Raw genomic sequence first — 26,710 nt, forward strand, 5'->3', positions numbered from 1 at the left:
TAAATCCTAAAATAGCTATAATATAATAATAATTTATATTGTAGCTATATTAGGGTTTATTTTACAGGTAAGTATTTAGCTTTAAATAGGAATAATTTATTTAATAAGAGTTAATTTATTTTGTTAGATTTAAATTATATTTAACTTAGGGGGGGTGTTAGGGTTAGACTTAGCTTTAGGGGTTAATCCATTTATTACAGTAGCGGCGAGATTCGGTCGAAAGATTAGGGGTTAATAATTTAAGTTAGGTGTCGGCGATGTTAGGGAGGGCAGATTAGGGGTTAATACTATTTATTATAGGGTTATTGAGGCGGGAGTGAGGCGGATTAGGGGTTAACTTTATTATAGTAGCGGTGCAGTCCGCTCAGCAGATTAGGGGTTAATAGGTGGAGGTGACGTTGAGGGGGGCATATTAGGGGTTAATAAATATAATATAGGGGTCGGCGGTGTTAGGGGCAGCAGATTAGGGGTACATAAGTATAACGTAGGTGGCGGTCGGCAGATTAGGGGTTAAAAAAAATTTAATCGAGTGGCGGCGATGTGGGGGGACCTCGGTTTAGGGGTACATAGGTAGTTTATGGGTGTTAGTGTACTTTAGAGCACAGTAGTTAAGAGCTTTCTGGGCTAACGCCGGTTTATAAAGCTCTTAACTACTGACTTTTTTCTGCGGCTGGAGTTTTGTCATCAGATTTCTAACGATCACTTCAGACACGACTAAATACCGGCGTTATAAAGATCCCATTGAAAAGATAGGATACGCAAATGACGTAAGGGGATCTGCGGTATGGAAAAGTCGCGGCTGTAAAGTGAGCGTTAGACCCTTTAATGACTGACTCTAAACACCGGCGGTAGCCCAAAACCAGCGTTAGGAGCCTCTAACGCTGGTTTTGACGGCTACCGCCCAACTCTAAATCTAGGCCTAAGATTATTAAAATATACAACTATTTATATTACTTTGGTCTTATGATTTTTTTTAAGCCCCGCCCACCACATTTCAAATTTTTTGCCGCAGGGTGGGGGGTTTGGGGGGTGTCCCCCTTTTAAATTTTAAAACTTTGGGAGGTATGGTATAGTGAGGGCTGTACTATACATATAGAATCATGTGACAGGCAGTATAGTGAGGGCTGTACTATACATATACACTCACGTGACAGGCAGTATAGTGAGGGCTGTACTATACATATACACTCACGTGACAGGCAGTATAGTGAGGGCTGTACTATACATATACACTCACGTGACAGGCAGTATAGTGAGGGCTGTACTATACATATACACTCATGTGGCAGGCAGTATAGTGAGGGCTGTACTATACATATACACTCACGTGACAGGCAGTATAGTGAGGGCTGTACTATATATCTATACATATACAATCATGTGACAGGCAGTATAGTGAGGGCTGTACTATACATATTCAATCATGTGACAGGCAGTATAGTGAGGGCTGTACTATACATATACACTCACGTGACAGGCAGTATAGTGAGGGCTGTACTATACATATACACTCACGTGACAGGCAGAATAGTGAGAGCTGTACTATATATCTATACATATAAACTCATGTGACAAGCAGTATAGTGAGGGCTGTACTATACATATACACTTATGTGACAGGCAGTAAAGTGAGGCCTGTACTATACATCTATACATATACACTCATGAGAGTATTGGGAGGTATGGTATAGTGAGGGCTGTACTATACATATACAATTATGTGACAGGCAGTAAAGTGAGGGCTGCACTATATATCTATACATATACACCCATGTGACAAGCAGTATAGAGAGGGCTGTACTATACATATACACCCATGTGACAGGCAGTATAGTGAGGGCTGTACTATACATATACACTCACGTGACAGGCAGTATAGTGAGGGCTGTACTATATATCTATACATATACAATCATGTGACAGGCAGTATAGTGAGGGCTGTACTATACATATTCAATCATGTGACAGGCAGTATAGTGAGGGCTGTACTATACATCTATACATATACACTCATGAGAGTAATGGGAGGTATGGTATAGTGAGGGCTGTACTATACATATACAATCATGTGACAGGCAGTAAAGTGAGGGCTGCACTATACATATACAATTATGTGACAGGCAGTAAAGTGAGGGCTGCACTATACATATACAATCATGTGACAGGCAGAATAGTGAGAGCTGTACTATATATCTATACACCCATGTGACAAGCAGTATAGTGAGGGCTGTACTATACATATACACTTATGTGACAGGCAGTATAGTGAGGCCTGTACTATAAATATACACTTATGTGACAGGCAGTAAAGTGAGGGCTGTACTATACATATACACTTATGTGAAAAGCAGTATAGTGAGAACTGTACTATATATCTAGACTCATGTGACAGGCAGTATAGTGAGAGCTGTACTATATATCTATACATATACACCTATGTGACAGGCAGTATAGTGAGAGCTGTACTATATATCTATACACCCATGTGACAGGCAGTATAGTGAGGGCTGTACTATACATCTATACATATACACTTATGTGAAAGGCAGTATAGTGAGAACTGTACTATATATCTAGACTCATGTGACAGGCAGTATAGTGAGAACTGTACTATATGTCTATACATATACACCCATGTGACAGGCAGTATAGTGAGAGCTGTACTATATATCTATACACCCATGTGACAGGCAGTATAGTGAGGGCTGTAATATACATATATACACTTATGTGACAGGCAGTAAAATGAGGGCTGTACTGTACATATACACTTGTGCGTCAGGCAGTAAAATGAGGGCTGTACTGTACATATACACTCGTGCGTCAGGCAGTATAGTGAGGGCTGTACTATAAATATACAAGATACAAAAATACATTTCACACCTCAACAAAACTAGCACACTGGATAAAAATATTCCATATAGGTAATGCACCTGGAACTAAGTATTTTTCCTAGCAGTCTGCAGGATACAATCAAACTAGCATTACAGTTTCTAGGAACTAGGTATTTTACAAACAGATCTAGTGAGAACGTTTAAGCAGGAATCCTTAAGGACAACCAGGAAATGCTGCAATAAATAGTTTAGTTTCAGGACCTACTTTTCCAATTTTGGGAGGTGTTGTCTCCAGCTGATTAAGTACTCTTGTTGGTGTGCTCTGTCTAGGAGCAGTGCTGGGCCTTTGGATCTCGTCATCAAGTTTACCTAATTTTGAATGGAAAGTGTCAGGTGTAAAAATGTTTATACAAATCATGTTGCAAGCGTGCACAACTTCCAAAGAGCAAAGAAATGGAGCATCATATTTCAAGAACAAAAATTCCATGTGCTATTGTAAACTGATGTTAATACATTTATAAATATATATATATATATATATATATATATATATATATATTTTATATACATACACACATATACATACATACATATACATACACATACACACACAGATAAATGAAAATTTATGCTTACCTGATAAATTTGTTTCTTTTTAGACACGATGAGTCCACGGATTTCATCCTTACTTGTGGGATTACGCCTCCTGCTCAGCAGGAGGCGGCAAAGAGCACCACAGCAGAGCTGTATATATATAGCTCCTCCCCCTCCCTCCCACTCCAGTCATTCGACAGAAGTTAGGAAGAGAAAGGAAAAGCCAAGGTGCAGAGGTGTCTGAAGTTAAACCAAAATAATGACCTGTCTCATAGAACAGGGCGGGCCGTGGACTCATTGTGTCTAAAAAACAAATTTATCAGGTAAGCATAAAATTTCTTTTCTTTTTAAAGACCACGGATTTCATCCTTGCTTGTGGGATACAATACCAAAGCTAAAGTACACGGATGATAAGGGAGGGACAACGGAAGGCACTACTGCTTGAAGAACCTTTCTCCCAAAAACAGCCTCAGCCGAGGCAAAAGTATCAATTTTGAAAAATTTAGAAAAGGCGTGAAGAGAGGACCAAGTTGCAGCCTTGAAAATCTTTTCAGCAGAAGCATCATTTTTGAATGCTCACGAGGAAGCAACAGCCCTAGTGGAATGAGCCGTAATTTTTTCAGAAGGCTGCTGTCCAGCAGTCTCATATGCAAAACGGATGATACACTTCAGCCAAAAAGAAAGAGGTAGCCGTAGCTTTCTGACCTTTAAGTCTTCCTGAAAAAAACGACAAAGACGATTGACGAAAGTCCTTAGTCGCTTGTAAACAAAATATTAAAGTACGGACTATGTCCAAATTACGTAGCAGGAGTTCCTTCTGAGAAGGAATAGGACACAAGGAAGAAACAACAAATCTCCTGAGTAATGCTCTTGTCTGAAACAACTTTAGGAAGAAAACCAAGTGTAGTATGTATCACCACCTTATCCGAATGAAAAATAGGGTGAGAATTATATTGCAATGCCGAAAGCTCAAACACTCTTCGAGCAGAAGAAATAGCAACAAGAGACAAAACTTTCCAAGATAATAACTTAATATCTATGGAATGCATAGGTTCAAACGGAACCTCTTGAAGAACTGTAAAAACTAAATTTAAACTCCATGGAGGAGCAATTGGTTTAAACACAGGCCTGATTCTAAGCAAGGCCTGAGAAAAAGAGTGAATATCTGGTACATCTGTCAGACGCTTGCGCAATAAAATAGAAAAGGCAGAGATCTGACCCTTTAGGGAACTCGCTGATAACCCCTTCTCCAATCCTCCTTGGAGAAAAGACAAAATCCTGGGAATCCTAACTCTACTCCATGAGTAGCCCTTGGATTCACACAAATAAATATATTTGCACTATATCTTATGGCAAATCTTCCTAGGTATTGGCTTACGTGTCTGAATTAAGGTTTCTATGACCGAATCAGAAAACCTTTGCTTGGATAAGATTAAGTGTACAATCTCCAAGCAGTCAGCTGCAGAAAAACTAGATGCGGGTGACGGAAGGGACCCTGAATGAGAAGGTCCTTTCTCAATGGAAGCTTTCAAGGTGGCAGAGATGACATGTCCACCAGATCGGCATACCAAATCCTGCCAGGCCACGCAGGAGCAATGAGGAGCACTAATGCCCTTTCCTGTTTGATTTGAGCAATAACCCGGGGAAAGAGCGCAAACGGGGGGGGGGGGGGGATAGATATGCTAGGCTGAAGGACCAAGGAACTGCCAAGGCATCTATCAACTCGGCCTGGGGGTCCCTGGACCCGTATCTCAGAAGCTTGGCATTCTGACAAGATGCCATGAGATCCAACTCCGGCCGACCCCATCGGAGAATAAGGTTGGAGAATATTTCCGGATGGAGTTCCCACTCTCCTGGATGAAAAGTCTGCCTGCTCTGACCACCCCTGGGATGTAGATCGCCGACAGATGGCAAGAATGGGCCTCCGCCCACTGGATTATCTTGGCCACTTCGGTCATCGCTAAGGAACTCCTTGTTCCTCCCTGATGATTGATGTAAGCCACCGTCGTTATGTAGTCCGCCTGGAATCTTCTGAATTTGGCCGAAGCCAACTGAGGCCAGGCCTGAAGCGCATTAAAGATCGCCCTCAGCTCTAGAATATTGATGGGAAGGAGAGAGACTGCCTGAGTCCCTACTCCCTGAGCCTTTAAAGAGCCCCAGACTGCTCCCCATCCTAAAAGGCTGGCAGCCATTGTCACAATCACCTAGGAAGGTCTGCAAAAGCATGTCCCCTGGGATAGATGAGCCAGAGACAACCACCATTGAAGAGAGTCCCTTGTCTCCTGATCTAGGATTATTAGAGGAGACAAATCTGTATAATCTCCATTCCACTGCCTGAGCATGCTTAGCTGTAGAGGCCTGAGATGAAACAGAGTGAACGGTATGATGTCCATTGCCGCCACCATCAATCCGATTACCTCCATGGACTGAGCCACTGACGGCCGAGGAGTGCTATATTGCTATAGCCCAGGGATCCCTAACATCACGCACCCAAGCCTGAATAAAGAAGGAAAGTCTGCCCCCTACAAGATTTGGTCCGGATCGGGGAAAAACCCTTCATGCTGACTTTGAATCAGCAGCGGGTTTCTTGGATTGTTGCTCTCTTCCCCCCTCTTCTGCTGCTCTCTCTAACCCCCTTTTTAGAGCTCTCAGTCTGACTGCAGTCGGCATCTGGCCCGCCCGCGTCACGCCCGGCCCACTCCACGCCAGAAGGAGGTCAGTTGGTCCTCGCGCAGTCTCTACTGCACATGACAGCTTCGGACAAACACACTTGGCCTCTTATTATATAGGAGACATCTCTATCTCTATCTCTAAATATATATATATATATATATATATATATATATATATATATATATCTCTATCTCTATCTATCTATCTATATATCTATCTATATATCTATATATATATATATATATATATATATATATATATATATATATATCTATATCTATATCTATATCTATATCTATATATATATCTATATTTTACCCTCTCTTGGTTATATATATATACACATATATACACATATATACACATATATACACATATATACACATATATACACATATATACACATATATACACATATATACACATATACATACATATACATACATATACATACATACATACATACATACAAAGTGCACTCCAGATTCAAACAGTCAGCCGCTTCGGGTGCTAGCAAAAATAGGATATATCAAAAACAAGAAGCACTCCAGAAGACTTTCAAATAATGTCACCTTTAATTAGTGAACGTTTTCGGGCAATAAACTGCCCGTCCTCAAACTTACAAGGTTACCAAAACTTACCACCCAGCTGTGTTATGTACCGCCACCAGAGAAAAGTGCGCCAGGCTCTCCGCGGTTGATGCGCCGCCCTTGACGAGTGACGTCATCGCCCGGGACAACGTGAGGAGACTAAAGAGGGCAAAACAGAACAGGCGGCAAATATTATCTAGAATATTATGCAGGCATATAATAAGCCCTAAATATAAATGCAACGCCTATAAGATAAGCATATCAAATAAGTATTACTGGCTAGAGCAGGGAAAGATTATATAACAAAGTATAAATGTACGGTTGTCATAGCAATTGTTTCCGGTTGCTATGACAACCGTACATTTATACTTTGTTATATAATCTTTCCCTGCTCTAGCCAGTAATAGTTATTTGATATGCTTATCTTATAGGCGTTGCATTTATATTTAGGGCTTATTATATGCCTGCATAATATTCTAGATAATATTTGCCGCCTGTTCTGTTTTGCCCTCTTTAGTCTCCTCACGTTGCCGCGGGCGATGACGTCACTCGTCAGGGGCGGCGCATCAACCGCGGAGAGCGTGGCGCACTTCTCTCTGGTGGCGGTACATAACACAGCTGGGTGGTAAGTTTTGGTAACCTTGTAAGTTTGAGGACGGGCAGTTTATTGCCCTAAAACGTTCACTAATTAAAGGTGACATTATTTGAAAGTCTTCTGGAGGGCTTCTTGTTTTTTGATATATATATATATATATATATATATATATATATATATATATATATAGAGAGAGAGAGAGAGAGAGAGAGAGAGAGACACACACACACACACACACATACTGTATATATACATACACAAAAAATATTTTTTTCCTTTAGACACTTAACTTCAAGCAAACTAATCTTCTAATACTTTATTATACAAGAATTTTATGATTATCTCCACCGATGGAAGCTTTCTGTGTGTTATTTTTAATTCAGAGGTTATTAAAATAGATGAAAAAGATAGTAGTAGGGAACAACAAGGGGTTACCATATACCTCACAAAAATTTCCAATAATAATTGGGGCAGTATGTCCCAATTAGCAGTCCAATAAAAAAGAGTGAGGGGTGCTCCTATGCCAAATATAATGTGACAAGAAAATAGAGAAAGATAGCGGCACTTAGAAAGCACTCAGCAAAAAAGGATATAGGGGAATAGTAAACCCTCTCAGGTTAATATAAAACATAACATTTAATATTATCAATTAAAAATAAAGATGTGGATTTGTGTGCAATAAAACTTAGATTAAAAAATACCACAAGAATACAAGTCCCAACAGCCTGTAAAGACAATAAGAAGCAGTGAAATATCACCTATCAGATAAACTATAGTGACCACAAAAGCAGAGCCCTGATAGCCAGGTGACAAGTAACACCACAAAATTAACTAAGGCTAGAGAATTAACCTAACACAATTAAGGCTAAGGTGTATACTTTGTTAGAGCCGGTATTATCAGGGTAGTCACTATGGCAATATACCAAATTAAAGTAAATAAAGTCAAATAGGTTTCATATTAGCAAAGGCTGAAGGGAGTCGGGAGAAAAAAAAAAAAAAAAAACACCTGATGCACATTTCGCCTATACGGCTTTATCAAAGCCTTTGATAAAGCCGTATAGGCGAAATGCGTAACAGGCTAGTTACCATTAAATCATACATTTAAAAAATATGATTAATGCTATACAATCTTAATTTTTAAAGAATATAAAAAAATTAAAAAACAACAACTTTTATTTGACCTCCTTTTTGAAGTACTGGAAAAGCTCAGCAATGTCTTTTCTGAAGAGGGCAGATGTGTATTAGACCAATACACTCTTCCATATCAATAAGAAGAACATAATCACAAATAATAAAAAAAAATAATTACCATTACTTTCTGTAAGGTTACTTGAAGTAACAGAAATATTTTCGTTCACAGGCCTCTAAAATAGAAAAGATAAACACACGGCTCAGTTTGTTACTTAACGACTATGGAATAAGATTACTGTCAAAAAGAGTGAGATTCTTAATCATTGTACACAAAAATGGTGACATACGAATACAAATCTAAAATTTGCTAATACTTTTTTGGAAATACAATTTTGTTTTTATTAGGAAGTACAACCTTCTCTGGAAGTGCACTTTTGTTTTTGGAAATACAAAAAAAAATATTTTGGGATTTTCTTCTTTTTTTTGGGGGGGGGGGGGGAGAGGAGGAGGGAGAATTAAGTTTCCAAAAATCGATCGTTAACTACCAAGGAAGTGCCTGGCACGCCCTCGGGGAATATGAGCGCTGGAATCGATCGCTATCACTTCCAGCCGCTCTCAGGGTATTGCACACCAATGTCTCGATATTGAGGCATCGTACAATACTCTCCGGTCAGTAACAAATGCAGAGAGGGCCACTCTGTGGCAATGGTGCCGATTGTTGGTGGCGTGGGAGGGTTAGAATAGATGCAGGTAGGTGGACCATCGCTGGCGGGGGCGGGAAGAGGGGGGTAGGTTAATGAGGGGGGAAAGCTACACTAGATTTATTTTTAATAAATAACAGCTGCCAGTACCTAAGATGGTAACAAATAGGTAGAGGGGGTAGGGTTAGAGAGCTATTTGGGGAGGGGGGTAATCCTACACTGCAGAATATATACACACATATACTTTTATCATACTGGCAGACTTTCTACCAGTACTTAAGATGAGGGTGACCCTTAGGGGATGGGGGAGGGAAGAGAGCTGTTTGATGAGAGGGATCAGGGGGTATGCTAAATGAACACATTTTGAAAGAAGACCAAGTGCAGCAGTTTCCCGGCTACCATGAAAACTAATTTAAACATCAATATTCCTTTGTATAGTGTTGTATGATAAGAATAATCACTTGACATGTTAAGTCATGTTGTATGTTACATGATAAATGTTAAAAAGCTAACATGAGATGATGCTGATGTGTTGGGGTTTGTATTCATGTCACAATTTATGTACAATGAAAGAATAACACACACAACCTTGCCTTTTTGACAGCAATTTTATTCCATAAATGACAAGCCCCCCTCCCCACCAAAGCTCTCTACAAAAAAACTAAATCCGACCTCTGATTGAGCTTACCTTTTCAAACTCAAGAGAAGATCCAGAACCTGCTGGGCTTGGTGGAACATTTTCTTTCTGCTCAGATTGTTGATATTTCACATCATTCCGAATAGTTTTCACATCATTCTATCCAAAACATGAAAATTAGGTTTTTTGGTAATATTAAAAAGGAACGTTGTACTATAAAATAGTTATCAACTTAATGTGCTCCCAATGACTTTCTATAGCAGCTGCATAGTATAAAATTATGGGAAATTACTTCTTTACATTTATTTTTATATATGAAAAAGCTGTACTGAAGCTTCAACCAATCGTTCTCAAGAGCATGCCAATTTAAATGGGGTTGGGCAGATGCGGTAACTAACCTTTCCATTTTTGCTTTTAAATCTTAGCTGAGAGCTTGTAAGTGAGTGCTGGGTTTTCTCTGTGTGTTGTATTAATTTGTTTTGTAATTTTCCCTTGTCTTGCACCCAGACCTGACTGGGGTTAACTGCCTGTGACTCTGGGGACAGCACAGCTTCCTGTGAGTGCCAGTGGCACCCAGGGCTGAGCATGTTGCAGGGTCATGGGATGTGTACCCGGTCCGGAATGAGAGTGTAGTTCCCTTCTGTGTTTTGTATATGTCTAGGGTGATTACATATGTCTGTGCACCCTTCCCTTGTTCCCAGATTGTTTGGATTTGAAAGCTTGCATTGTGTGGCTGTTTTAGGGTCCCAGGTATTGGAAAGGACCTCAACGAGGTACCTGGGCTTGTCCCATTTGGCCTGATGCAGTAACTAACCTTTCCATTTTTGCTTTTAAATCTCTTAGTTGAGAGCTTGTAAGTGAGTGCTGGGTTTTCTCTGTATGTATATATATATATATATATATATATATATATATATATATATATATATATATATATATATATATATATATATATATATATATATATATATATATATATATATATATATATATATATATATATATATATATATACATACACACACACATATATACACACACATACATACACACAACTGATCTGTGAACAAGAAGTACTCAAAATTGCACTGTTCAGGGGGGGGGGGGTGGAATCTTTAGCAGCCGTTAAGAAACAAATACATTAGTGGGTAGTAATAAACTCTCCAGCAAGTGTAAGAGTAAGAAGTGTGTGCAAGGGTATAACGGCACTCTAAGATTCCTAATCTAAGACAAAAAACAATGAAGGAAATAGAGCCTTTTTTCCCCTCACTAACATTTCCCTGGTGTATAGCGATACAGATACATAAGGAACATTGAACTAGGCCCATACAAACAGAGGAAGTGGGTGCCCTGTTGATGCTTTAGTAAGGCTCCCTGTGAGAAAAACAAAACTTAAAGCTACGTACTCCAAGAGGTGGATGGCATACTTGAATATCCTGGGAGGAAAGCATTGGATGTGAATCTATTCATTACTACATACTCCAAGAGGTGGACGAGATCTGTAAAGGCACTCCTCACAACACCGGATCTACTTGTACCAGTATTTGAAAACCCCTTCCAGTGCAGTAATTACCTCATTAGATTGAGGTAAATTCTGGTAAGGGGATCTACATTACTAAAGAATACCTAAGAGAATATTTAAGTGGACGCTTCTAATACTGCATTATCTTTTGCACTTTATATTCTATAAGACTGTGTAACCACAATATCCATCTTTATAGTAACGCCCATACAGTTTATGTTCTTTGTATGTTTTTTATTTTTGTCTTAGATTAGGAATCTTAGAGCGCAGTTATACCCTTGCACACGCACAAATATATACATATATCCACACACATAAAATATATATATATATATATATATATATATATATATATATATATATATATATATATATATATATATATATATATATATATACATATATACACACACACATATATCCACACACACATATATATATTATACATACATATACACACACACCTCAATTATAAATCACCAATATAATGATTTCTGAAGAAGGAATTGTAGGTGATTTCCAAGCTTTGAGGACTTTAGATATTGCTGCCAAAATATATGAGTAAACAAAAGCCTGTTTAAAAATCTGAAACTCAGTGAAGAAAAATACAAAAAAAACAAATGCTATAATTTGATTTTAAAAAAAGGATTCTATCACACTATGGCTTGAACAGAACAAGGGCAGACAGACAAAGAGAGAGACACAGAGAAAGAAGGGAAAAAAGGAAGGGGGTGGATACATAAAATCTCAGATTTAGGAGAGAGTTTTTTTTTTTTTATAAAAAAGTGTGTTTTAAAAGCAGTAACTCCCTTGCCCTGAGCTACATTATTTTGTAACCTGTCAGGAGTGTTCGCTTCCTACTATTTCCTCACCTTGCTTTCTGCACCCTTTGGTACATGTCCAGTGCCGTGTAAGTGTGCTGATGTCATGTATAATTTGCAACCAGAGCCCATATTACAAGCCTGTTCAGCTTTAAGGTAAGACAGGCTGAAGGGATCGTCAAGGATCTCAGCTACAGAACAAAACTAGACAGACTAGTTTCTCTGCTTGACAAGTCATTTCTTGGGAATTTAATACAAGGGAGCAAAATAGGTTTACAGAGTGCCCAGTGGCTGAAAGTGTACAGGGAATATGAGCGTGCTGCTGATTCATATCCTGCTTCATTAGACTCCCCTTATAGTGGCATGATGAGTTGCAGGAATTAGAAACATCTGCTTCAATCCACAAGCTTAACATAATAACGGATTCTGCTAAAATACCACGGAACTAATTAAAATGGACGCTATAAATTCAATAGGTTCATTTATACAGAGTAAAAGTTTACTTTACACATAAAAACCCTTTCTTAAAACGTTACAATTGTGAGCTGTTACTGTTGTGCAAACACTCTTTTCTGTATCAGTTCTGAGTCTCTATTCTGTTTTTAGAAACAAATAGTTACAGCTTTGCAATCTAAAAAAGCACCACAGCATGATATCCTTACTATTTTGCAGTGACCAAAGCAGCAAGAAGGGTGAAGAGAAAAACAGCAGGCCACACAATTACATAACAGGATAAAGTATTTACTTTAGTATTAAGACAGCTCTGAACAAATCTTTATAGATTAACTCCATAATATTATTTATAAATGTATATAACATCACTTTGCAGTACAGTTCAACCCTCAGCATATTATTCAGTGCTATGACAACAGGTACAAAGTACAGAAAGTTTTTTAAAAAGCTGCAGCAGAAGTGTCAGAGAATAAAAAGTTTCAAACATTAAAACAATTTCAAATGAGTAGATTTTTTCCTTGCAAATTAACTCCTTTTTCCCTGTCCCATATCATGTGGCAGCCACCAGCATATAAATGCATATGTAAATGTACATATATGCTGCGAGTTCTTGCACATGCTCAATAGGCGTTGGCATCCCTGAAAGTGCATTTAAAGACCGCACATTTTAATAATGGAAGTTTTAAAAACTGCATGCTCTATCTGAATCATGAAAATTAAAGGGACAGTCTATACCAGAATTTTAATTGTTTAAAAAGATAAATAATCCCTTTATTACCCATTGCCCAGTTTTGCATAACCAACACTGTTATATTAATATACTTTTTACCTCTGATTACTTTGTATCTAAGCATCTTCTGACAGCCCCCTGATCACATGACATTTTATTTATTATCTACTGACTGGTATTTTAGCCACTTAGTACAGTGTCTGCCACAAGGCATGGGCATGATCACAATGTTATCTATATAGCTCACATGAAGTAGCCCTCCCCTTTTGCGAAAAGCAAATAAAGTATGTGATAAGAGGCATCCTTCAAGGGTTTAGAAATCATATGAGCCTAGCTAGGTTCAGCTTTTAACTAAAAATACCAAGATAAAGCACATTTGATTATAAAAGTTGTTTAAAATTACATGCCCCATCTGAATCATGAAAGTTTACGTTTGACTAGACTGTCCCTTTAAGTTTTGACTTTAGTGACCCATTATGCCTTTGAGTGGTTAAAGGGACAGTATACTATAATATTGTTTTTTCCTTAATGTGTTTCCAATTAAATTGTTTAGCCGCTGCAGAGTATAAAATGTATGAGATTTGATTTTTAAGGCTTATTTGTATATATGAATTAGCGGATTTTGTGTTTTAAAGCCACAACCTAATAAAATGGTTTGAGCTTGTAGGTATAATCAGATCTCATTACTTTATCACATTGTGTACATACACGCTTCTTTATCTTATATCTGTCCATAAACCAATCACCAATACTTGGAGAAAACAACGGAAAATTAACATTTTATTACCTTTTCTCTTCTATAACCCACTGGGAGTGTAATTTCTTCTACTGGCCGTGTTAACACAGCTTGGCCTCGAGGTCAAAAACTTTCAGGATGGGTGGGAATACCACAGGCTAAATAAACTTTTAAATGCCAATATAATAAAAGGGTAATGAAAATACTTGTAAACTATTTAATACACTCCAGCAGGTAAAGTGGATCATTGGGAACAAATTAAAGGGGAGAACGTTTGAGTAAACAGTCCCTTTAAAGACTATAGAAAGATCATTAAAGGGACACTTAACCCAAATTTTTTTCTTTTCTGATTCAGATAGAGAATGCAATTTTAAGCAACTTTCTAATTTACTCCTATTAATTTTTCTTCATTCTCTTGTTATCTTTATTTTAAAAAGAAGGCATCTAAGCTTTTTTTTATTCAGAACTCTGGACAGCACTTTATTGGTGGATGAATTTATCCACCAATCAGCAAGGACAACCCAGGTTGTTCACCAAAAATGGCCCGGTATCTAAACTTACATTCTTGCATTTCAAAGAAAGATACCAAGAGAATAAAGACAATTTGATAACAGGAGTAAATTAGAAAGTTGCTTAAAATGTCATTCTCTATCTGAATCACGAAAGAAAAAATGTGGGTTCAGTGTCCCTTTAAGAATAAGCCAGGTACAAACAGCCTCAGGACTGCAGTAAGCAGATTATGTGTCTGGTTGACTGAGTGCAGTTTGACTGCTGAGGACAGAAACCAGACTGCAAAAAAAATTGATACACAGCAAACCTAAGAACTTGTAAAGCATAAGGAAGCACAGACACAGGAGGATGTAACTAACACACATTTACACATGAAAAGAAAAATGTGCCCGTTTCATAAGGATGTTAATAGTATGTATAATATTTGTGCTTAATGTAATTTTTCATGAACAAAAAATGAACACCGATTCTTTTAAACCAGGTTACTGTATGTGGAAACATCCACTAAAAACTCACTAATGCATTTTAAAATGTGCAGAGAAGATTTAGAATTATGCTGATAGCTTTAAGCAATTCTATTAATAAAAAGTCTATTTACGGACCACCTCATTTACTTTTCAAAGCTTTATTTGTCAGAGAATTGCACATTGTGCCATCTCTATTTAGGAGTTAAATGTGTACATGTAGGTGAGCAGAAAGCACTACACTATTCTTAGTTACCACTGGTTGACCTAAAGTAAATGTTAGTGCACAATTTAATAAATGTATTTCATTGCCACTTTGTGTGGAAATGTAAATATTGCTAATAAATTATCACAACACATAAAATGCTACTCAGTTTTCTTAGTAGTTTTGAAGTCAAAACCACTGTGCAATACTGATACACAAGCCACAATGGAAGAGAATCTATGACGCTGCTTCAGTTATAAAAACAAATTATGCTTACCTGATAATTTCATTTCCATCGAGGGAAGGAGAGTCCATGGCTTCATTCATTACTATAGGGAATTAAGAACCAGGAGGAGGCAAAGACAACCCCAGCCAAAGTCTTAAATACCTCCCCCACTTCCCTTATCCCCCAGTCATTCTGCCGAGGGAACCAGGAAAAATATCAGGGTATAAATGGTGCCAGAAAATTAATAAATTTAGGGCCGCCCAAGGGAGATACGGGCGGGAGCCGTGGACTCTCCACCCCTCGATAGAAATGAAATATCAGGTAAGCATAATTTATGTTTTCCATCTAAAGGGGAGGAGAGTCCACAACTTCATTCATTACTAATGGGAACATATACCTAAGCTCTAGAGGACACTGAATGAAATCGAGAGGGTAAAAAGGCGTACCCTTATCTGAGGGCACAACAGCCTGCAAAACATTTCTCCCAAAAACAGCTTCCGCAGAAGCAAAAACGTCAAATTTGTAAAACTTTGTAAAAGGAGGACCAGGTAGCCGCCTTACAAATTTGCTCCATAGAGGCCTCATTCTTGAAGGCCCAAGACGAAGCCACAGCCCTAGTTGAATGAGCTGTGATCCTCTGAGGAGGCTTATGTCCCGCTGTCTCGTAAGTCAAGCAAATCAAGCTCCTCAACCAAAAAGACAAAGTAGCAGCAGAGGCCCTTTGTCCCTTGAGCTTCCCAGAATACACCACGAAAAGAGATGTAGACTGTCTGAAATCCTTTGTAGCCTGAATATTGAACAAGGCACAAACCACATCCAAGTTATGAAGTAATCTCTCCTTTGAAGAAGGGGGGGGTTAGGACACAAAGGAGGAACAACCATTTCCTGATTGATGTTACGGTTAGACACCACCTTGGGGAAAAACCCCAACCCAGTGCAAAGTACAGCCTTATCCGCATGAAACTGATAAGGAGGGTCACATTGCAAGGCAGCTAGTTTAAATACTCTACGTGCCGATGCAATAGCCAACAAGAAGAGAACCTTCCAGGACAGAATCTTAATGTCTATGGAATGCATAGGTTCAAACGGAACCCTCTGCTAAACCTTAAATACTAAGTTTAAGCTCAAAGGCAGAGCCGACTGTCTAAAGACTGGCCTGATTCTAGACAGAGCCTGAACAAAATGTTGAATGTCAGGGAGCTCAGCGAGTCTTCTATGCAACAAAACTGATAATGCCGAAATCTGTCCCTTTAAGGAACTAGCGGCAAGACCCTTCTCCAAACCATCTTGGAGAAAGGACAGAATCCTGGATATCTTCACCTTATGCCAAGGATATCCATGCGTCTCACACCAGAACAAGTAAGTCCTTCACACCTTATGGTAGATGAGACAAGTGACTGGCTTCCTTGCCTGAATTAGAGTATCAATCACACCTTCAGAAAAGCCTCTCTTGGCCAAGACTAAGCGTTCAATCCCCACGCATTCAGCCTCAGAGAATCTAGATTTCGATGTTGAAAGGGGCCCTGCGAAGGGTAACATCCACGGCGGAGAGGATGACATCCCTACCAGATCCGCAAACCATGTCCTCCGCGGCCACGAAGGAATCAGAATAGCCGAAGCCCTATCCTGTTTGATGCGTGCCACTCCACAAGGTAGAAGTGGTAACGGTGGAAAAATGTAAGTTAGGCTAAATCCCCAAGGAACCACTAAGGCATCTATCCGCTCTGCCTGGGGATCCCTGGACCTCGACCTGTATCGAGGCAGCTTGCAATTAATTATATAATAAAGATAGTGATAGTGGTAATGGAAGTTGTATTTAATGATTCCCCGTCAAGTATTAGCTTACCACAATTTAACCAATAAAGGTAGTCACCCAAATTGGGGACAATAATACTAATATCTGATATAATGAAGTATAGACTAGTAATACCAGGGGAGGGTGCTCACTGCAAGTAAATGTAGAAAAAATAGGAGACAAGCGAACAGAAAGTAGAGCACTCGCAAAGGGAGACTAGTATAAGTGGCTATTCAGTGGGTATATAATATTAAAACTTAACATTTATTATTCAAAAAAATGATAAAAAACTACTATATAAGTAGTGATTAATACTTAGATTAAAACACAAACAAATAGTAAACGGCTGTATAGCCACAATGACCCCAGAATGTATACCATAGAAACTCAGAATAGAGTAGGAGCGATTTTTAGGCAGATAAACACCAAAAAAATGGTTCACGGATTGCACCAAAATCTATCTAAAAAAAAAAAAAAATTGACCTCAAACAAAATTATACTATCTAGTGCAATACTGGACCGGTGTAGGTCTGTCCAAAATATTCCCTATGACAAAATTAGTATAGTGACTAAGAGGGGAAGTGTAGGTAGCAAGATTCACATAGTCCATACATTCAGCATATTACACAGGCCCATTTGTATAGGCAAGAGTGAAGTGTTCATAAACACAAATTAAACCAAAAATACGATCAATGAAAGGTAATATGATTCTATAGATATGTTAGAATAAACACATTGACTAGTGAAATGTGACTTGCATAGTTACACTTAGTGGTTGATACAGCCGTAGGAAGAGTGCCTGATGTACATTTCGCCTGGCTTGGCTTTCTCAAAGGCACTCTTCCTACGGCTGTATCAACCACTAAGTGTAACTATGCAAGTCACATTTCACTAGTCAATGTGTTTATTCTAACATATCTATAGAATCATATTACCTTTCATTGATCGTATTTTTGGTTTAATTTGTGTTTATGAACACTTCACTCTTGCCTATACAAATGGGCCTGTGTAATATGCTGAATGTATGGACTATGTGAATCTTGCTACCTACACTTCCCCTCTTAGTCACTATACTAATTTTGTCATAGGGAATATTTTGGACAGACCTACACCGGTCCAGTATTGCACTAGATAGTATAATTTTGTTTGAGGTCAATCCTCTTTTTTTAGATAGATTTTGGTGCAATCCGTGAACCATTTTTTGGTGTATATCTGCCTAAAAATCCCTCCTACTCTATTCTGAGTTTCTATGGTATACATTCTGGGGTCATTGTGGCTATACAGCCGTTTACTATTTGTTTGTGTTTTAATCTAAGTATTAATCACTACTTATATAGTAGTTTTTTATCATTTTTTTGAATAATAAATGTTAAGTTTTAATATTATATACCCACTGAATAGCCACTTATACTAGTCTCCCTTTGCGAGTGCTCTACTTTCTGTTCGCTTGTCTCTTATTTTTTCAGCTTGCAATTAAGTCTGGATGCCATGAGATCTATCTCCGGCGTTCCCCATCTGAGACAAATCTCAGCAAAGACCTCAGGGTGGAGAGACCATTACCCCAGTATGTGAATCGATGAGATCGAGCAGTCAAGGGACTCCGCCCACTCCAGGATCCGAGACACCTCCCTCATTGCGAGGGAGCTCCTCGTACCCCCTTGATGGTTGATGTATGCCACTGAGGTAATGTTGTCGGTCTGGATCTGATAAAACTGACCGACCCCAGAGAAGGCCAAGCCTTCAGAGCATTGTAAATTGCTCGTAGATCTAGGGTTGATCGGAAGGAGAGACTCCTCTCTGGACCACTTTCCTTGTGCCATCCTGGCACCCCAAACAGCTCCCCAACCTGACAGACTGGCGTCCGTGGTCACAATCTCCCAGGACGGTCTCAAGAAGGATGACCCCTCTCTTGCTCCAAGAGAGGGAGTTCCGAGTCAGAGCATCCAGGGATATCAGCTGTGATAGATCTGAATGATCACCGTTCCAGTCTCAACATGCACAATTGAAGAGGTCTTAGGTGGAACCTGGCGAATGGGATGACATCTATGCTTGACACCATGAGACCTATTATCTCCATACATTGAGCCACCGATGGGCTTGAGGAGGACTGAAGGGCTAGACAGGTGGACGCAAGCTTCCTGCGCCACTGATCTGTAAGAAATATCTTCATGGACAGAGTCTATTATCGTGCCCAGGAACTCCACCCTGTGTTGATCTTCCAACCGTGAGATTGGAGCAGAAGAAGAAGAGCCCTCAAATGATCCTCTGCGAGGCTGAACAATGGCGCCTGAATTAGGATGTCGTCCAGGTAAGACGCCACCGCAAAGCCCCTGGATCTGGCCACTACAAGCAGCACCCCCAGAACCTTTGTGAAGAATCTCAGGGCCGTCGCTAGACCAAAAGGAAGGGCCACAAACTGGAAGTGTTGGTCCAGAAATGCAAATCTTAGGAACCTGAAGTGGTCCCTGTGGATTGGCACACAAAGGTAAGCCGTGCTTCAAATCTATAGTCATCATGAACTGCCCCCTCTTGAACTAGGGGCAGAATAGATATGATCGTTTTCCATTTTGAACACTCAGAAGCTTGTTTAAACACTTTAGGTCCAGAATCTGGCAGAACGTGCCCTCCTTCTTCGGAACCACAAAAAGGTTGGAATAGTACCCGAGACCCCTCTCTACTAGGGGTACTGGTACAATAACCCTGAGAGAGGAGAGATCTCACACACTCAAGAAAGGCCTCTCTCTTCTCTGGTCTTGAAGACAGGTTTGACAGGAGGAATCTGCCCTCGGGCGGGTGGGATCTGAACCCTATTCTGTAACCCTGGGGACCACTTCAAGAACCCAAGGATCCTGAACGTCCTGCAACCATGCGTCTGAGAATAAAGATAATTTGCCCCCTACGTGATCTGGAGACTGGTCGGGGGCCACCCCTTCATGCTGATTTTGGCTCGGCGGGCTTCTTGCCCTGTTTAGACTTGTTCCAAGATTGAGCTGGCTTCCAAGATCCCTTGGACTGGTCCGCTTTTGCGGCGGGTTGCTGGCGCTGTGCCTTATCCGCACAAAAAGGGACGAAAAGTAGATCCCTTAGGCTTAGCCTTCTTATCCTGTGGTAGGAAAGCTCCCTTGCCTCCCGTAACCGTGGATAAAATCAAATCCAATCCTGGACCGAACAGGATCTTTCCCTGAAAAGGCAAGGACAACAGCCTTGCCTTAGAGGTCATGTCCGCAGACCAAGATTTTTAGCCACAGAGCCCTGCGCGCTAAAACAGAAAAATCTGACACCTAAGCATTCAGGCGTATAATTTGCATATTGGCATTGCAGATAAAAGAATTGTCGATCTTCAGCGCCTTAATCTTCTCCTGTATTTCGTTGATGGATGTCTCCCCCTCGAACATTTCACACAAGGATTCACACCAATATGTTGCAGCTCCAGTGACCGCCGCAACGGCCGCTGCTGGCTGAAAAACAAACCCCATGTGCTGAAACAACTTTTTCAACGTTTTCCGACTTTTTATCCATGGGCTCTTTAAACAACAAACTATCCTCGAGGGGAATAGTCGTCCACTTTGCGAACGTAGAGATAGCCTTATCCACCTTAGGGATGGTCCCCCACAGCTCAAGCTGAGAGTCCGGAACGGGGAACAGTTTTTTAAACTAAGAAGGGGAAAAGGAAGAACCTAAATCGCTCCCATTCGTTCTTAATATTAGCCATCTTAACGGGAAATGGGAAAGACTGAGGTACTACCCTGTCCTCTTATACCTTGTCAAGCTTAGGAATAGCAGGTTCCTCCAGTATCTTAGGTTCCGGAACTTCAAGAGTAGCAAGCACCTGCTATAGCAGAAAGCGCAAATTCTCCATCCTAAACCTATAGCCAGGCTCCTCCGCCGCTGGAGGTTTAGATGACACAGACTCCGACCCAGAAGGGGCCTGCTCCGAAGAGTCGGAGTGGGCCTCGTCCTCGTATAGAGCCTCTGGATCTGCCATCGGCGAGGAAAAACCCTCGGCTGGACTGCTATGATAAACCCTTCGCTTGCGCTTAGCAGAATGTGGTAAGGCATGGATGACTTTCAAAACCTCCGATTCCAGTTGGTTTGCAAAGTCTGACGGCCAACAAATCTCTCCCGAAGGAATAACGGTAGGACCCAATCGGAGATGAACATAGGGAACGCACCTCCCGGGACGAAGAACCCTCAGAGGTGGACGGCTCAGTAGTACTAGACATCTGTTTACATTTAGCTGTTGTAATTTTATCAAGGCATGTGGAACATAGTTGAGCAGGCTGATCTACCAGAACCTCCTCACAATTAACACAGGAAAGAGACTTTATTAAGGAAGGAGAGCCTTCCAACGCTTGTGCGCTTGGATAGACTAACTTTATTGATTAAAAAGGAACCTTTATACCACCAATGGCCGGGGCACTCACCACCTCCTAGAACCCGGACTAAAGAAACCGCTACGTCTACTGCGCCACAGATCAACAGGAAGGATAGATAGCCACACTCAGTCCCATGGAATGCCTGGCAGGACCACCCCTGCACTAGGGAAAAACGCTCCAAGTAACCTGAAAGAGCCTCATCTCGCACATAGCGCAGCAATGACACAAAAAACAACTTGTATAAACCCCCCCCTGTTCAATAATCCCCCTTCCAGGAATATTAACCCTTGATTCTGTAAAGATAAAAAGGTGCCACACTGTGACCCTGTTTTCTATGTTATTATTAATAAAAAATGAAACTCTTGCCATAATATACGCTGTGGACAGGAACACAGCCCTTCAAGTGTGACAGGTTAGTAACCTCACTCCTTATGGAGCTGTTAATATGAGTCGGGATGGTTTCGCAGAAAGACTCTCCCTGCATCTCCGGACTCTGTCACCCATCCTCTCACTGAGAGGCTGAGAGGACTACTTAAAACTCCAGTCCCACTGCGAAGAGTACTACCCTCCATAAGAGACTACTCCGAAACTCCAGCACTCCTCTGCCATCCTCCTGTGTTGAAAGGCAAAAAATGACTGTGGGAAGTGAGTGTGTGTTGGGGGGGGGGGGGGGGGTATTGAAGTCTTTGGCTGGGGTGTCTTTGCCTCCTCCTGGTGGCCAGGTTCTTAATTCCCAATAGTAATGAATGAAGCCGTGGACTCTCCTCCCTTTCAGATGAAAATGCTTTAATGCATTTCTGCAAATTTGTTGGACATCATACAGTTGTCCTGAATTATAGTAAATTATAGTGGTTTTCGATTAGCTTTGACTAAAAAGTACATTAAATAAAACTAACAAATCACATACCGTGGGAGAGACAGGGCTGGTTTGTTTTGTCAAAGCTGCCTGATACTTGGCCATCCTGTCCTTTAGCGATGTGGTCTCCAGGACGTGAGAGATTTCAAGGCTTTTCTGGGCAGCAAGCTTAGATGGTGTGCTACTGGGAGAAACACCCGAACCTTTAAAAAAAAACAAAAAAAAACCACTTGTTTAAAGAGCAAAAAAACAAACAAATTGCTGGATGTGAGTGCTGCATAAGGATCACATGCTTTGCTCATCTGTGATGGATGACCTTTTCCTGGGGTAATTTTCCAAACAATTCTTTAGTGTTTTGTTGATCACCAAATGAATTTGTTCCATAACACGCTAAAAATATAAGCACTCCAAAGTAAACATTGTTTTCATTATTAGTTTGCATGGTTGCCACAGACATTTTTAAACTGACTACAGAAAAAAGACCAATAATAGATACATAGCCAATAATTGATACATAGAGAATCAAGAATAGGTTTGTGCATATAGTTAGAAATTATTTTCTATGGTGACCGAGTAACCACAGAGCATTCAGTTTATTGCCACTTCATAGCTTTATGATTTTTTTTTTTTATAGCAATCACCTCCAATTACCAGCGGTTTAAAAAGGTTCTGGCAGAAGTCTATAGCAGGGGAAGGAGCATACAAATTTACAACAACGTGAAGCTATGCAGCCTTCCTCATCTGAATACTTAAAAAGGGACATTAAACACTAAATAAATCATTGCTTAAATGATGTATTCAGAGCAAAAATTAGTCTGAGAATTATTTGTACATGTATTTTTAAAAATTATATTAGTTGTTTAAAGGGTCAGTGTACTTCAGAATTGTTATTGTTTCTAAAGATAGATAACCCCTTTATTTCCCATTCCCCAGTTTTGCATAACCAACAGTTATATTAATATACCTATTTAACTCTGTAATTAACTTGTATTTAAGCCTCTGCAGACTGCCCCCTTATTTCAGATCTTTTGACAGACTTGAATTTTAGCCAATCAGTGCCCTCTCATAAGTAACTCCACTAGCATGAGCACAATGATATTTATATGGCACATATCAACCAACATCCTCTAGATCAGTGGTTCTCAACCAAAGTGACCTCAAGGCCCAGTAAATTTTAGCTAGACATGTCCAGGGCCCGGTAGTTTAAAAAACAAAAATATATTATATATATATATATATATATATATATATATATATATATATATATATATATATATATATATATATATATATATATATATATATATATATATATAAGCAGCAGGGGCAGGCTGATCAGCCAGGCAAATAGGACCTGGGCAGAGGGACCAGCAAGTAGGGGGGCCCACAAATGGCATCTCCACGGATCCTGGTGCATTCCTTAAGCTGGAGTTTTCAGTTGACCTATCAGTAACTAAGCAAAGAAATGAGGTTGAGAGGCCTGTTGGGGGCAGGGCAGAGAGGCTACCATGTTCATTTGCATAAAATTGAATACATTTTGGTCAGTGTGAGACAGTTTTCCTGGGGCCTTGATTGGTATCAGTCTGCCCCTGGTGTGCAGTGGGGTAAGAGTGTGCAGTGGGGGCATGACAGGTCGGGGCCCACCAGCAGGGCTATCACGGGCCAGTACTGGGCCACGGCCCAGCTGTTGAGAAACCAGGCTCTAGATGAAAAAAAAAATTAAATACATATAGATAAGAGGTGGCCTTCAAGGGCTTAGAAATTAGCATGTGAGCCTACCTAGGTTTAGCTTTCAACTAAGAATACCAAAAGAACAAAGCAAATTTGATGATAAAAGTAAATTGGAAATGGTTTAAAATGACGTGTCCTATCTGAATCATTAAAGTTTAATTTTGACTAGACTGTCCATTTAATAACTTTATTTTAAATGGGATAAGCCTTCAGAAACACTTGTGTACAGAAGGTGATCTTATTTCCCTGCAAGCTCAACACATTTTAATGGGTTGTGGTTTAAGAACAAAACCATCTATTTCATATACACTAACCTGAATAAGCATTTTTTTTATAAATTTTAAACTCTGCAGCTGGCATAATAAGTCACTGAAAACACACTAATGGAAAGATTTTTTACAGTATTGTAGTAAACCTACATTTGGGAAGCAGACTTACCTTTTTCAACAAGGCAGGAATCATCTTCATTAAACAGGTTTTCTGAGTTGAGTCTCCCTACATTAATTTTACCAGGTTCCCGTGAGGACTAAATATATGAGAGAGAGCGAGAGAGAAAAAATGTATTTAGTTAGAAAACACTTTATAAAACAGAAGGTAACTATACAATCACAAAACTAAGCTGTGTAAGTTAAAGACTTTGGTTCACGCAATGTAACCATGTTTAGTTGAGTAGAAAAGTGAAGGATTAACATTTAAAGGGTCAGTAAACCTTAAAAATAATGTTATATAATTCTGCACATAGTGCAGAATTATATATCATTATATTAGCCAAACTTTGTAAATCATAATATTCCCTTTTTATTTTGTAAAAATACTGCTGTTTTACAGACCCGCTCTCTGTACTCTGCTGAGCGGGTCTGTTTTTACTGAGCGCATCGGGCCAGCTGTATAGTCACAGCCCGGCCCGACCGCGCCATTAGACACAGTGCAGTTCGCTCCCGCTCTGTCTGACAGCAGGAGCGAGCCGCACTGTGTCTAATGGCGCGGTCGGGCCGGGCTGTGACTATACAGCTGGCCCGATGCGCTCAGTAAAAACAGACCCGCTCAGCAGAGTACAGAGAGCGGGTCTGTAAAACAGCGGTATTTTTACAAAATAAAAAGGGAATATTATGATTTACAAAGTTTGGCTAATATAATGTTATATAATTCTGCACTATGTGCAGAATTATATAACATTATTTTTAAGGTTTACTGTCCCTTTAATGATAGATTCTTTTAAAATGGATATTAATTTAAAAATGTGCATAAACCATTTGTCTACTTTTTCTGTAATTAAACTCAGAAAACTGTAGTTTACCCACAGTCCTCAGAGAGGCAGGAATACAGTCTGTGGAATTCAGCACAATGCATGAGGAAGGGCTGAGAAACGTTGCTGATTATTTGACCCATGATGGAATACTAAAAAAGGTATTTTTTTTACTTGAGGAGCTGGAGGACTTTGTTACTTTTTATATGGCTATTTGAGACTTGGTAAGTCTCCCCCATGCACTCCTATAACAAGTGCTGTCCATTTGTGATTTCCTCACACATGCTGCACAATGACCGATTTGTGCAGGAGCTCATTTATGTCTGGTCCTCACTGGCCACAACGAGAGATTAAAGGGACATTATACACATTTTTTATTTGCATAAATGTTTTGTAGGTGATTTATTTATATAGCCCATAAAGTTTTTAGTTTTTTTAAATGTATAGTTTTGCTTATTTTTAAATAACATTGCTCTGATTTTCAGACTCCTAACCAAGCCCCAAAGTTTTATGAGAATACAGCTACCTTCTCCAGCTTGCTCCTGTTTGTGTAAAGGGTCTTTTCATATGCACAAGAAGGGGGAGGAGGGAGGGTCTTATTTCCCACTTGCAGTGGGTGTTCCAGTAACCTTTTCAACAGAGCTAAACTGAGAGCTTCTAAGTAAGTTTTTAAACAGTTTTATACTGGATTTTTATATCAGTATCTCTGCATCTTATTCTTTATAGGTATTACATGCAGTTATATGAAAATGAGTATACTATCCCTTTAAGTTAAAGGACCAGTAAATACAGTAGATGTGCATAATCAACAAATGCATGAAAAAAACACAATATGCCTGATGTGGTTTACGTATTAATATTGAACCCCTTCGTGGTGGGAATAATAGTGTTTGCATTGGAACAAAATTCTGATGTAAACACTTAATAAAAATGAAATCACGTGATTGTGTGATTTCAAGGCCGGGAATGGATCATGGGGGACTGCCCATGCTGCTAGGCACACCCCCAGCAGTTCCTTGCCTTCGTCAAAGGGGGAGGCTGCAGGACGCCTTATATAGTAGGACGTTCCATACCGTCCTAACAGTGGTAAAGTCCAGCGCTGTTAAGGCGGCATAGAACGTTCTAACGATGTGAAGAGGTTAAGTATAAGCTATTGACAAGCTATGTAAACATAGCCAGCAGAAGAAATTACACTCCCAGTGGGGAGTGGGAGATATACAATTCTAAAATGTTAATTTGAAATTGTTCCGTCTAAGTCTCAGTGATAAGATAAGGATGTCTGAT

At 39.8% G+C, this 26,710-nt stretch overlaps 1 protein-coding gene across 3 annotated transcripts in view; it reads right to left on the reverse strand.

Annotated features, from left to right (window-relative positions):
- LIMA1 (LIM domain and actin binding 1) overlaps positions 1-26,710 on the reverse strand; it is a 179,182-nt gene that overhangs the window by 25,681 nt on the left and 126,791 nt on the right. For all 3 annotated transcript variants that reach the window (XM_053708358.1, XM_053708357.1, XM_053708359.1), the window contains 5 exons: positions 24,619-24,706; positions 22,501-22,652; positions 9,807-9,914; positions 8,596-8,650; positions 3,100-3,203 (listed from right to left, as the gene is read on the reverse strand). In XM_053708358.1, coding sequence (XP_053564333.1) covers positions 3,100-3,203; positions 8,596-8,650; positions 9,807-9,914; positions 22,501-22,652; positions 24,619-24,706 — 507 coding nt within the window. The remainder of the gene's footprint in view (positions 1-3,099; positions 3,204-8,595; positions 8,651-9,806; positions 9,915-22,500; positions 22,653-24,618; positions 24,707-26,710) is intronic.

Source organism: Bombina bombina, chromosome 3 (genome assembly GCF_027579735.1).
Source record: "Bombina bombina isolate aBomBom1 chromosome 3, aBomBom1.pri, whole genome shotgun sequence".
Classification (NCBI taxonomy): domain Eukaryota; kingdom Metazoa; phylum Chordata; class Amphibia; order Anura; family Bombinatoridae; genus Bombina; species Bombina bombina.